Source organism: Giraffa tippelskirchi, chromosome 2 (assembly GCF_054371585.1).
Source record: "Giraffa tippelskirchi isolate mGirTip1 chromosome 2, T2T-mGirTip1v1.2.pri, whole genome shotgun sequence".
Lineage (NCBI taxonomy): Eukaryota > Metazoa > Chordata > Mammalia > Artiodactyla > Giraffidae > Giraffa > Giraffa tippelskirchi.
The window spans coordinates 229,860,169-229,872,489 of record NC_137276.1 but is presented as its reverse complement, the minus strand read 5'-3'; the positions used below and the strand labels follow the sequence as shown (position 1 = coordinate 229,872,489).

Below are 12,321 nucleotides of genomic sequence, written 5' to 3'. Positions count from 1 at the left end.
CTCTCCTTCGGCCCCCACTCCAGACAGCATCTTTGAGACGTTAAAAGCCACACGTTTCTTCTGCGTGCTGTACACCCTCAGGATCCTAAACAAAGAGAACAAGTCTGACCTATCTCTTCTAGTAAGTGAATTACGTTTCACGTAGAAACAGTCTAGTACCAGAACTAAAGACTGCTTCAACAACTTGCAGCCTGCAAAACCATTGACAAAAGACTTTCACACTTAACTGAATAACACAGGCAAATATTAACAACTGAAAGGCTACTGCTAATGAAGGGGGGAAATACACCGTAATTTCATTTTTTTTCTGGAATGTTTCAACTTGTCAAGGGAGATGAAGTTCAGGTCTTGGGCGTGTGACCCAGTGGCCATCTGCATGACTGTCGTGAAGTTGACTTTGAGTGGAAGAGTCTCGGCCTCAGGGATTTGCAAGAGTAAGGAAAACACCAGCAGGTAAACTGGTTGTTGGTAATTCATATCATTCCCCAAGCTGATCAGATTGTGTCACTCCTGAGTGCTGAATAAAACACATACACCAGGGGATTACCTGGCAGTCCAGTGGTTAGAACTCGGCCCTTCCACTGCAGAGGGCATGGGTTCAATCCCTGGTTGGGGAACTAAGATCCCACATGTCACTGGGGCAAAGCCAAAGAATTCCCCCACATATATCAGAAAATAAATGACATTTGGAACATTATAGGAGATTCTACAAAAGATAAACACTAATTCTTCCTTAGTGCTTTCATTCCAGGATTATCTGAAATCCAGTTTGTTATACTTAAAAACAACTGTATGTGCTTAATCATTCAGTTATGTGTGACCCTGAGACCCCATGGACTATAGCCCACTAGGCTTCTCTGTCCATGCAATTCTCCAGGCAAGAACACTGGAGTGGGTTGCCACTTCCTACCCCAGGGGATCTTCCCAACCCAGAGATCGAACCCAGGTTTCCTGTACTGCAGGCCGATTCTTAACCATTGGAGTCACCAGGGAAGGCACTTCTCAATTATGGCAGTAATAAACCTAACAAAAGACTTGAGTATAATTTGGCTCTATATGCTCTATACTAAAAATGTCATTATATATTTTTTTTCTGCTGATAATTTTCAATATAAAACAAATCTTCAAATGGCTACAGCAGGACCATTATAAATATGAGAAGCAAAGCTGAAGACAGATGAAAAAGGACTATTATGGCTGGTGAGCGATATGATTGGTACCTCTTTTTTTTTTTTTAATTTAGCTATGCCAGGTCTTCGTCGCAGCATGCAGGATCTAGTTCCCTGACCAGGAATTGAACCCAAGTCCACTGCGGTGGGAACAGAGTCTTAACTACTGGACCACTGAGGAAATCCTCCTGGCTTTTTTTTAAATTCTTTGTTCCAAGAACACAATTAAATTACTGTGTTTAATTACACCAGTAAATACAGCAACAAGACTTCCTTGAAACAAGGAGGAAAACAAGACAAAATATCTTCTTTTCAAATTAATTTAAATGGAATTGTTAAAATCACTGTAGCAGTAAACACTAATCAAAAAAATGAAATAAATATCCAACCTTACCACTAGGTATCTCTTCTTTCCTAAGTCATACTTATAAAAGACTTTTTCTTTAAAAGTTGCTCAAGAAGTTCAGATTTAACTCAGAGCCATTTCTGCATTCATTCACCCATTCAATAAAGATTTATTAAGTACTAACTTTGTGTAAGGTTCTTGTCCTCATCAGTTTCCAATTTCTTACTATGTTTTAAGAATAACAGTAAAATAAAATGCTTTCTATGAAATCAGGAACAAAAGAATCAAAGCCAGATTGTGGTTTATATTGGTTAAGCTGTAATAAAGATAACTTTGAAGAAAATTTCAAGCTAACAGAGATGAGGACAACTCGTCAAATACTAACTTACCTGTCACAGCTCAGGGTAGCAACATATTGACCCAAAGGATCCCAGGTCACTCCTTGTACGTAACTTTTATGTTCATTAAAAATTGAGATCTTCTGGCCTATGGATACAGCATACGACACATTACTAAAACCCGCTAATGCACAAATGGTATAAACTACAATTTAAGTACTATTCTTTTGCTGTTCCATCATTCAGCAGCAGGTGACTGAGCCTCTGTACAAACCCGTCAGGCTCTAGGGTCAAAGATAACTTCACGCAGTCCCCCTCACCCTGGGGGGCTCAGAGCTCCTGGTGGCAGGTGTTCACACACGATCCCCTTGGGGAGCGAGCTGGACAGAGAATACGAATGGTAGGGAAGGGGGAACAGAGCACCACCGGGCACACACGCTCTGACACCACGGGGAGGACGAGGGGCAGCCAACAGAGCAGGGGGCGAGGGTGGAGAAGGTATGAGCTCAGAGTTCAGGTCTCCAGGTCAGGCAGGACATAGGGGGCCAGTGGGAGAGAAGGCAGCATTCTGAGCAAGTCCACGGGGTGAAAGTCAGCTTGGTGTTCGGGGAAATGACAGGCAGCTGAGATGGCTGGTGTGTGCGACACCCTCGTGCACGAGGAAAAGGTTCTGGGGGCTCACGGTGCGGCTCAGTGCAATGCTGAGCTGGGAAGTGACCTGCATGTTAAGGATGAAGCTGAGGGTTGAAGGAAGCACAAACAGAAGTGCCACTAGTTGGGAGGTGACAGGAGACCTGATGAGAGACAAGGGCCTGGCCCAGAGCAAAGCGGGCCGGAATGGGAAAGGGTTTTGGGGGAGAAATGTGGAGGATAAAACCAGTCGCACACAAAGACGACCTGGATGAAGCAAGGAGGGAGTTAGGAAGCCTTGGTCAGTCTTTGAGAAACAAAACCCAAAACCCTCTCCTGGGGGGAGCACTCTACACCTGGTCACTCACTCTGGTGACCTCCTCGCCTGCCACTCATTCGACCCTCAGCCGGGGGTGCCTGCTCCCCGCGCCCACCACTCACTGCCCCCTAAAACTGCAGACGCTGAAGTCATTAGGGACCTTCGTGTGCCCACACAGATGTCAGACTAACTGTCCGTCCCCCTCCCCTTCATGAGGCTCTTCTCTGGGAGTCTGCTGAGATTAAGGTGACTGGGGGTGAAGAAGTGGCTTCGGGAGATCTTTGGAGGATTAGGGGAGAGGCTACTGGGGAAACAGGTGGGACTGGACCTCACAAGTGAAAGGGGCAGGGACTTTGGGACTACCCACCCACCCCCGAAGGCTACTGGGGACGCATCTGGAGGGGCCCGGGGTGCAGTGCTGGGGTCTGTGACCAGCTGTGCTCAGCCTGGGACCAGGACCACAGCCGATCCTGGGCTGCGGTTTGTCTTGGTGGGGCAGGTGGACGAAGACGGTCTGTGTTCGTACACGATTCCCTTGAGGAGCAAGCTGGACAGGGAGAATACGAGAGGCCAGAGGGGCCGACAGGCCAGGAAACAGAGGGCTCAGCGAACCACGGGGCTCCAGGAAGGAGACGAGCAAGAAGCGGAGGTGCTGAGGGACCAGCCGGAGGCGTGCTGATGGGAGGGGGCAGGCCGCCTGGCCCAACAGGGACGTGTCCCTGTCAGAGCTGTCGGAGGACAGGCCTTCAGAGAGACGCTCAGCTGTGGGACAGCAGACAGGACAAGTGTGGACCAAGTGGGCATTCTTCTTCAAGGACCATCTTGAAGATGATGACTCCAACTCTGGAGTCAAAATCACTGTAGATGGTGACTGCAGCCGTGAAATTAAAAGACGCTTGCTCCTTGGAAGAAAAGTTATGACCAACCTAGACAGCATATTAAAAAGCAGAGACATTACTTTGCCAACAAAGGTCCGTCTAGTCAAGGCTATGGTTTTTCCAGTGGTCATGTATGGATGTGAGAGCTGGACTATGAAGAAAGCTGAGCGCAGAAGAATTGATGCTTTTGAACTGTGGTGTTGGAGAAGACTCTTGAAAGTCCCTTGGACTGCAAGGAGATCCAACCAGTTCATTCTAAAGGAGATCAGTCCTGAATACTCATTGGAAGGACTGATGCTGAAGCTGAAACCCCAATCCTTTGGCACCTGATGCAAAGAACTGACTCATTGGAAAAGACCCTGATGCTGGGAAAGATTGAAGCAGGAGGAGAAGGGGACAATAGAGGATGAGATGGTTGGATGGCATCACCGACTCAATGGACATGAGTTTGAGTAAACTCTGGGAGTTGGTGATAGACAGGGAAGCCTGGCATGCTGCAGTCCATGGGGTCGCAAAGAGTAGGACAGGACTGAGCGACTGAACTGAACTGAAGGTGATGGGGAGTAGATGGAATCACAGCACGTGCAAGTCCACAATACAAAAACTTACTGACTTTGAATAACCTTGCCCATGTTACACAAAGGCTTACAATAAAATCTCAATTTCCACACTCCTTAAAAACTGCTCCTCCCCCTGCCCCCTTCTCTGTTGTCCCAGGATCAGCATGCCACATACTAATAAGTAAAATCAGGGTGCTCTACTGCTCAAAGCCCTTCGGCAGCTCACGACCACACCTAGGATACAACCTGAGACCCGACCCTGGTGGCCGGGCCCACCACCACCCTCCAGCCTCAGGTCCTCCTTCCCCCTCCCACTCCTACACACCCTCGATTTCCTGTTGCCTGGATACAACAAGCTGTTCCTGCCACAGGGCCTCCGCACCTGCTGTTCCCACAGGCGGGAACACTGTTCCCCCAAACAATGTGCACAGCTCGCTCCCCAACTTCATTCCAGTCTCTGTTCAAACTCCACATGTTCAGAGAAGCATTCTCGATCACCTGACCACTCGCTGACCCCCTCGGGGCGCTATCACTTCCTAACATCGGATGGACGTTTGTGTACTTATTCACATCCCAGTAGAACACAGCCATCATATTCGGGTATTTTCCAGCACCTGCAAGAGTGCCCAGCATGCTGGCAGTGTTCAAGGTCATTACAACTGGCTTCAGGGGTGCTGGATGGTGTGTCCGCAGACACCAAAATATCAAGGTTTGGGAAAAAGAAGACGAGGATGCTGGTCACACCGGTCATCCCCTTGGCCGAAATGTCGGGGACTGATTAGAAAGAGTGTGGCACAGAGGAGGCAAGAGAGGCTGCTTCAGTGGACAGCACGGAACTATTAACAGAAGAGAGGCTTTTACAGCGTGGACGGAAACCGGGCGGATGCAGCGCTGAGACTGCGGGAGGTGCCAACTCCACAGGCTGACCCCTGACCTGGGTATTTGGGCTGTGGAGAGTGACCAGATAAAGGAGAGGAGAGGAAGAGGTTTGGGAGAAAACACCAGGCTTGACTGCAGGAGCAGGGAAAAGTGGTTAGGCATTGGCCACCACTGCTATTTTCAAACTGTAGTTACCTTCTCACACGTTTACCTCCCACACCCCTCCAAAACAGGTTCTTTCAGAGCAGCGAGGTAGCTTTTGCTTCATTTGATGTCCTGAAATGTAAACCTGATCGTGAAGTGAAGTGAAAGTCGCTCAGTCGTGTCCGACTCTTTTCGACCCATGGACTATACAGTCCGTGAAATTCTCCAGGCCAGAATACTGAAGTGGGTAGCCTTTCCCTTCTCCAGGGGATCTTTCCCACCCAGGGATCGAACTCAGGCCTCCTGCATTGTAGGTAGATTCTTTACCAGCTGAGCCACAAGGGAAATCTGATCACACCTACCCCTTTATCGAGCAGGCAATGCCCCACTGATGATGATGACTTGATAACCCTCCAAGATCCTCAGGTCCGTGAAGGCTGGGATCAGCCCCCTTCCTCCCCACCCTCTCCCCCATCATGTCTGCCCCCCCAAGGCGTGCAGCGTCTACCTTGCTTTGGCACCAGCAACTCATGACTCATGACACCACTGTTAAACCTCATACATTCTGACTGCGTCCCTGGCATACAGGGATAACCCCTAAGCTGTCGAGCTAAACTTCTGTTTCAGTCCGCTAAAGAAACTCTTCTGAAGCGTTTCATGGTTCAGCTTTTGAGACACTTGGAATATCCCTCCCCTAATAATGGGGTTTCCTGGTGGCTCAGACAGCAAAGACCCTGCCTGCAATGCAGAAGACCTGGTTCCAACCCTAGATCAGGAAGATCCCCTGGAGGAGGAAATGGCAACCTGTTTCAGTACTCTTGCCTGGGAAATTCCACGGGCAGAGGAGCCTGGTGGGCTACAGTCCATGGGGTCGCAGAGAATCGGACACGACTGAGCGACTAACACTTGCACTTTTCCCCTGACGATAGCAAAAACACATCAGCTACCTTTACTAACGTCCCACATGATGGCCGTGTTGTCCACAGAGGCAGAAGCCATTAAATTCCCGTCAGTTGCCCAGCAAATATCATACACGTCTTCTAAGTGGCCCCTAGAATCCAAAGAGGAAAAAGAAAAGAAAAAAACAATTCTTGTCTTGAGGAGAGGAAAAAAAACAAACGTCAAAAATTTAAAGGCAAACTCAGGGCCCACACAATGGGACTGTAGAATTCCCACTAGAGCTACATTAGCTATATAGCTATATTAGCTGTAGCTATAAACTACTACCTTCAAGGATACTTGTATCTTTAAAATTGATTCAAGTTTACTAAAGAAAATTTTATAAGAGAAACTAGGAAAATCTACTTTAATGGCTTTTAATGGAAAATCCATTTTAATTCATATTTTTATCTTTTTAAGCCTGGGGTCCCCAAACCCCCAGGCCATGGATGGCAGGAGGTGAGCGCACAGAGTGAAGCTTCGCGTGTATTTACAGCAACTCCCCAGCGATCGCATTACTGCCTGAGCTCTGCCTCCTCTCAGGTCAGCAGCGGCTCTGGATTCTCACAGGACCATGAACCCTGCAGTGAATGGTGCTTGCGAGGGACCAGGTGGCAGGCTTCTTGTGAGAATTTAATGCCTGATGATCTGAGGTGGAGCTCAGGCCATGATGTGAGCACTGGGGAGCGGCTACAAACACCGATTATCATTAGCGGGGAGGATGACGCGCGAGACCATAATGAATCAACTGCCTGCAGACTCATACATAAACTCTATCACTGAGTGGCAAGTGACAACTGTATAATTATTTCATTATATATTACAATGTAATAATAATAACAGAAATAAAGTGCACAAAAAATGCAATGCACTTGAATCAGCCCTAAATCACCCCTCACCCCTAGTCTGTGGAAAAGCTGTCTTCCATGAAACCTGTCCCTGGTGCCAAAAACATTGGGGGGGCCGCTATTTTAAACTATGCCTGCACTACTGTCTTGCACAAGTAAAAGTTTTAACTGAAATATGAAAGTCTAAATGCCTATCAGCTGAATGCATTCAGGTCCTAAAGCTAACCCCTTCACAGGTCCCTCCCAAGGTTACCTCAGGGTTTTTACAACAGTCCAGTTCTCCTTGTTCAGTTGAGCCTCATCTTCGTCCTGAAAAGCAACCTGTTCCGGCTCCTTGTTATCATTCACCTTCCAGAGCAGAATGACAGCATCTGCAGAGTGTCGATTAAATGCAAGTCACACTTTCCTGTGCGGCTTCTTCACTTCTGGATTTTTAGGACATAAAACAATATCTACAGACGCTATGGCCATGAGGATTTACCTCTAAGAATTTGGGCAGGAACAGTGAGTTTCCCTTCTGAACAAAAACTCTGAAATCAACCTCATACCAGATCAGAGTTATACAAGGTCATCTTAAACAGAAGGGTCCCAGGCCAGCAAAACATGACTGCAAAGCGACTCTATTAACAAATGCACAGGCATGATCTGATAGGGGAGAAAAAACAACAGAGGCACCCACACAGGGGTTGGCAAGTTATTCCCAGCTGTCCAGCCTACAGCAAGTCACTTATTATCTAGATGCCTCAGTCCCCTCACCAGGCAGGCTACAGTCCATGGGGTCACAAAGAGTTGGACACAACTGGGCAACTGAGCACACACGAGCACATAGGCCACTGTGAGGATTAAATGAGGTAGATGTATAAAGCACTTACCACATGATGCCCAGCACATGGTAAGCCCATATATGCGTGTGCATGCTAAGTCGCTTTAGTCGTGCCTGACAGCGACCCTATGGACTTGTCCTATGTCCATGGGATTCTCCAGGCAAGAGTACTGGAGTGGGTTGCCATGGCCTTCAGGGGATGTTCCTAACCCAGGGATTGAACCTGCATCTCTTAAGTCTCCTGCATTGGCAGGCAGAATCTTTACCGCTAGTGCCACCTGGGAAGACACTCTCATGTATGTGTCAGGAGGAGACTGAAGGACTGGCTCTGGACCAGTGCTGCCTTACCAGCTGCCCAGCCTCTCCCCCACCCCCAGGTGGCTCCCACTCCCCACCTCTCCCTCGACCACACACTGGACTGGACATCAGGGCACTCAGTTCCACCAGGTCTCTTTTCCTCCTTCTGCGAACAACATCTGAGGTTTCTACTTTCTTTTTATTCTCACTTCTAGACTATTCTGGTTTTAGAGCATGATAAAAAGATATACTTTTTCTGTATAGCTTTATGGTGTTTAAACACAAGCAGAAAATATGAATCAATTTATGCCACCAAACAAACAGAGGGCCATTTCAACAACACTCCCTAGGCCAATTAATTCATTAATTACACAGAGACATGGAACGGACTAGGATCACTTAACAGATGTTAAGCCAAAAACCTAACAAGGTCATGTCAGCTGCCTTGGGATTTAGAATGGTAAGCACCAACCCACCTGTCTCCAACCAGCTCAGTGGGAGCAAATGGGTCATTTTCAAACAGCTCTTCTCAGTTTAAGCTTGCTGTCCTCCATGCGTTCATACTCCCCATAACATATCCCCATAACTCCCCTAAACTATCTAAATGACAGATTCAGAGGGTCAAGCGACCTCTGAAATGAGAAAGTATATCTAGCTGAAATCTCAGTATTGACTAGGAGACATGTGTGTATCAAAATACTCACCATCCCCTCCCGATGCTAAAATTTCCCCATTTGGAGAAAAACGCACAACATTGACCGCTTTGGTATGGCGAGCAAGATTGGACAAAAATTCAACGATGGCCTTTCCATCTGGTCCTTTTTCTACCTTCCAGATCTGTTGATACAAAAACACTCATTCAGAGAAACATGGAGTGAGCAGGCTTCATAATGCACCTACTAAAACAACCCTGCACTGATTTTCAGAAAGAAAATTCAGTTTCTCTTTTGAAACATAAGAGGAAGTAACTCCTATTTGAAACATAAACCTCCAGTGCCACTGCCTCCCACCTCTTTCTTGTGCAAACTCTTCCCCTAGAGGAAACTGGCTCAGGGTTCTGAAATAATAATATCACCACATCCAGTGACATCAGTCTAAGTAACAGGACCCTAGGAAGAAAGTTGCTCTCTTTTGCCTTCATTGTTGACTCAATTTATCCGTCTCGGCTAGATACACATATACATACACTTTGTCGCTCAGTTGTGTCCGACTGTTTGAGACCCCCATGGACTGTAGTCCACTAGGCTCCTCGGTCCACGGGATTCTCCAGGCCACAATACTGGGGTGGATTTGCCATTTCCTCTTCCAGGGGATCTTCCCCACCCAGGGATCCAACTGGCACCTTCTGCCTTTGGCAGGCGGATTCTTTACCGCTAGTGACACCTGGGAAGCCCCTGGGCTAGGTAACTTAATTAGTACAATAATTTGTGATGATTGCCTGCAGTGTTCATGCTCAGTCTTGTCCGACTCTTTGCAACCCCATGGACTATACAGCCCACCAGGCTCCTGTGTCCGTGGGATTTCCCAGGGGAAAAAAATACTGCAGTGGGCTGCCATTTCCTCCTCCAGGGGGATCTTCCCGATTCAGGGATCGAACCTCCGTCTCCTGCATTGGCAGATTCTTTACCGCCGAGCTGGCCACCTGGGAAGCCCTGCGTTTAACAGTCGTTATAAAAACACAAGAGTGGAGAATGCCGCTTCAACGTTGCTTCCTGGGCCCTTCCCACTCCCCATGCCACGCTTACCCTGACAGCCGTGTCCACCCCCGCGGAGGCCAGCCGGTGGATCCTCCCGGCGGCTCCATACTGGAAGTCCAGGCTGTACACCGGCTCCTTGTTGTGCCAGGCGATCTCGCAAGTGATGACTTTCATCCTCCAGAGTCTTCAAGGAGAGAAACACAGTTCCTCAGGGTGGGTGGTAGAGGTGGGGCGGGGGGGGTGAGAGGGCCGTTGGTTCTCCAAAGACCGAGGAGAGAGAGCTGCAAATGGTTGGTGATGAGGTGAATCTTCGAGCCGGGGACCAGGCACTTAACACTCAAGCCTCAGCCAGGAGCCCTGCCGACCATTAAAGACGCTGCCCTGGGAGAGGATGTCAGTGCGGCCCTCTGACGCAACCCTCGCAGTTCCACCTCAAATGGTTCGCGGAGTCCGCGGCTGTTTTCACTTTATTCTCCGGGTGCATCCGGAAAAACAAGGGACGGACACCCAGGAAGGGGAAAGCAAGGCCCGGGCCGGGCCGGGGGGCGAGCCATGGGGTGTGGGGGTGGGCGCCCCGGGAAGACGGCTACCGGGGGTGGGGGAGGGCCGGGGCCGCGGGGGAAGGGCTGCTCGGCGAGCCGACCGAGGCCGGGGACGAGGGGGCAGCCGGAACCGGACCTGACTGGGACCTGGCTGAGAGGAAGCCGCCGGGGGCACTGGGGCTGGGCCGGGGGCCCGCCGAGCACACGCGCGCTTCTCAGAAGCTCTCCCGGGTCCTCGCGGCTGGCGCTCAGCGAGGGCCGCTCGCCACCCCAACCCGGTCCCTCACCCCTCACCCAGGCCCCGCCGGGAAAGCGCGGGGACGCGAGAGTCCGCGCGGGAGAAGCTGTACCTACAGGGACGCGCTCAGACCGCCGGGCCGCCAGCTCCCGCCGCCGCGCACGCGCGCGCCGCTTCCCGCGCGCTGCAGGCCCCGCCTCCGCGTGGGCGTGTCCCTCGAGACTCTCCGTCTCCGAGTAGGCGGGGCTCCACGGAGGCCCCGCCCCGCCGAAGAGGCGTGACCAGCGCCCTCGGACGCTGGGCTGGCTCCCGCCGGTTTATTACTTCCCTGCAGACCGACGCATCGGTGGAAGAATGAGGGAGTCCAATCACTTCCTCCCTTGTTAATTTATTCTTTTAGCAAACATTTCCTGATCATCTGCTATATGCTGGACCCTATGCTGGACCTGGATACACAGTGGAGAGCGAAGCTAACGCAGACTTCAGTTCACTTCAGTCGCTCAGTCGTGTCCGACTCTTTGAGACCCTACGGACGGTAGCACCGCCAGGCTTCCCTATCCATCACCAACTCCAGGAGCTTACTCAAACTCATGTCCACTGAGTCGGTGAAGCCATCCAACCATCTCATCCTCTGTCGTCCCCTTCTCCTCCCGCCTTCAATCCTTCCCAGCATCAGCGTCTTTTCAAATGAGTCAGTTCTTCGCATCAGATGGCCAAAGTATTGGAGTTTCAGCTTCAGCATCAGTCCTTCCAATGAATATTCAGGACTGATTTTCTTTAGGATAGACTGGTTGGATCTCCTTGTAGTCCAAGGGACTTTCAAGAGTCTTCTCCAATGCCACAGTTCAACAGCAGACTTACTCTCAGGAGAATTTGAAGTCTGGTAAAAGAAAAAGGAGGGCCCTCCTGTAGGACAGGTGGGGAGGCTGTAACTCTGAGACTCACCCAAGACTACCAAGACTTTCACTAGTGCAGCGAATATTTGACAGCTGTAACCTGTTTTGATCACTAGTGTTTCAAAATAAACCACAGAAACAGTCTTTGGGCCTCCTGTCATGTATCCAAATAACTATAATTAAAAAATAAAGTGAAAAGGAGTATGTTAAGGTTGTGTATTGCCACCCTGCTTGTTTAACTTATATGCAGAGTACATCATGTGAAATGCTGGGCTGGAGGAATCACAAGCTGGAATCATGATTGCTGGGAGAAATATCAACAACCTCAGATGTGCAGATGACACCACTCAAATGGCAGAAAGAGAAGAGGAACTAACGAGCCTCTTGCTGAGGGTGAAAGAGAGTGGAAAAGCTGGCTTAAAATTCAACATTCAAAAAACGAAGATCATGGCCTCTGGTCCCATCATGTCATGGCAAATAGCAAAAAAGTGGAATCAGTGACAGATTTTATTTTCTTGGTCTCCAAGATCACTGTGGACAGTGACTGCAGCCATGATTAAAAGACACTTGCTCCTTGGGAGAAAAGCTACGACCAACCTAGACAGTGTATTAAAAAGCAGAGACGTCACTTTGCCAACAAATGTCCATATAGTCAAAGATACGATTTTTCCAGTAGTCTTGTACGGATGTGAGAGTTGGACCATAAAGAAGGCTGAGCACTGAAGAATTGATGTTTTTGAATTGTGGTTGGAGAAGACTCTTGAGAGTCCTTTGGACA

General features: G+C 49.2%; 1 protein-coding gene across 18 annotated transcripts in view; it reads right to left on the bottom strand.

Moving 5' to 3' along the window:
• The window catches only part of CHAF1B (chromatin assembly factor 1 subunit B), a 39,265-nt gene extending 28,453 nt beyond the window's left edge, over nucleotides 1–10,812 (bottom strand). For 5 of the 18 annotated variants that reach the window (XM_081573075.1, XM_081573058.1, XM_081573060.1 and 2 more), the window contains exons 1-7: nucleotides 10,760–10,812; nucleotides 9,916–10,148; nucleotides 8,875–9,007; nucleotides 7,304–7,421; nucleotides 6,211–6,314; nucleotides 1,905–2,001; nucleotides 1–85 (exon numbers count right to left, since the gene is read on the bottom strand). In XM_081573075.1, coding sequence (XP_081429201.1) covers nucleotides 1–85; nucleotides 1,905–2,001; nucleotides 6,211–6,314; nucleotides 7,304–7,421; nucleotides 8,875–9,007; nucleotides 9,916–10,041 — 663 coding nt within the window. In that variant the 5' untranslated portion in view covers nucleotides 10,042–10,148; nucleotides 10,760–10,812. Of the gene's footprint in view, nucleotides 86–1,904; nucleotides 2,002–6,210; nucleotides 6,315–7,303; nucleotides 7,422–8,874; nucleotides 9,008–9,915; nucleotides 10,149–10,545; nucleotides 10,700–10,759 lie in introns of those variants that run through there. The other 13 variants (XM_081573074.1, XM_081573065.1, XM_081573062.1 and 10 more) reach the window with 5 other exon arrangements.
• Nucleotides 10,813–12,321: the final 1,509 nt, after the last annotated feature.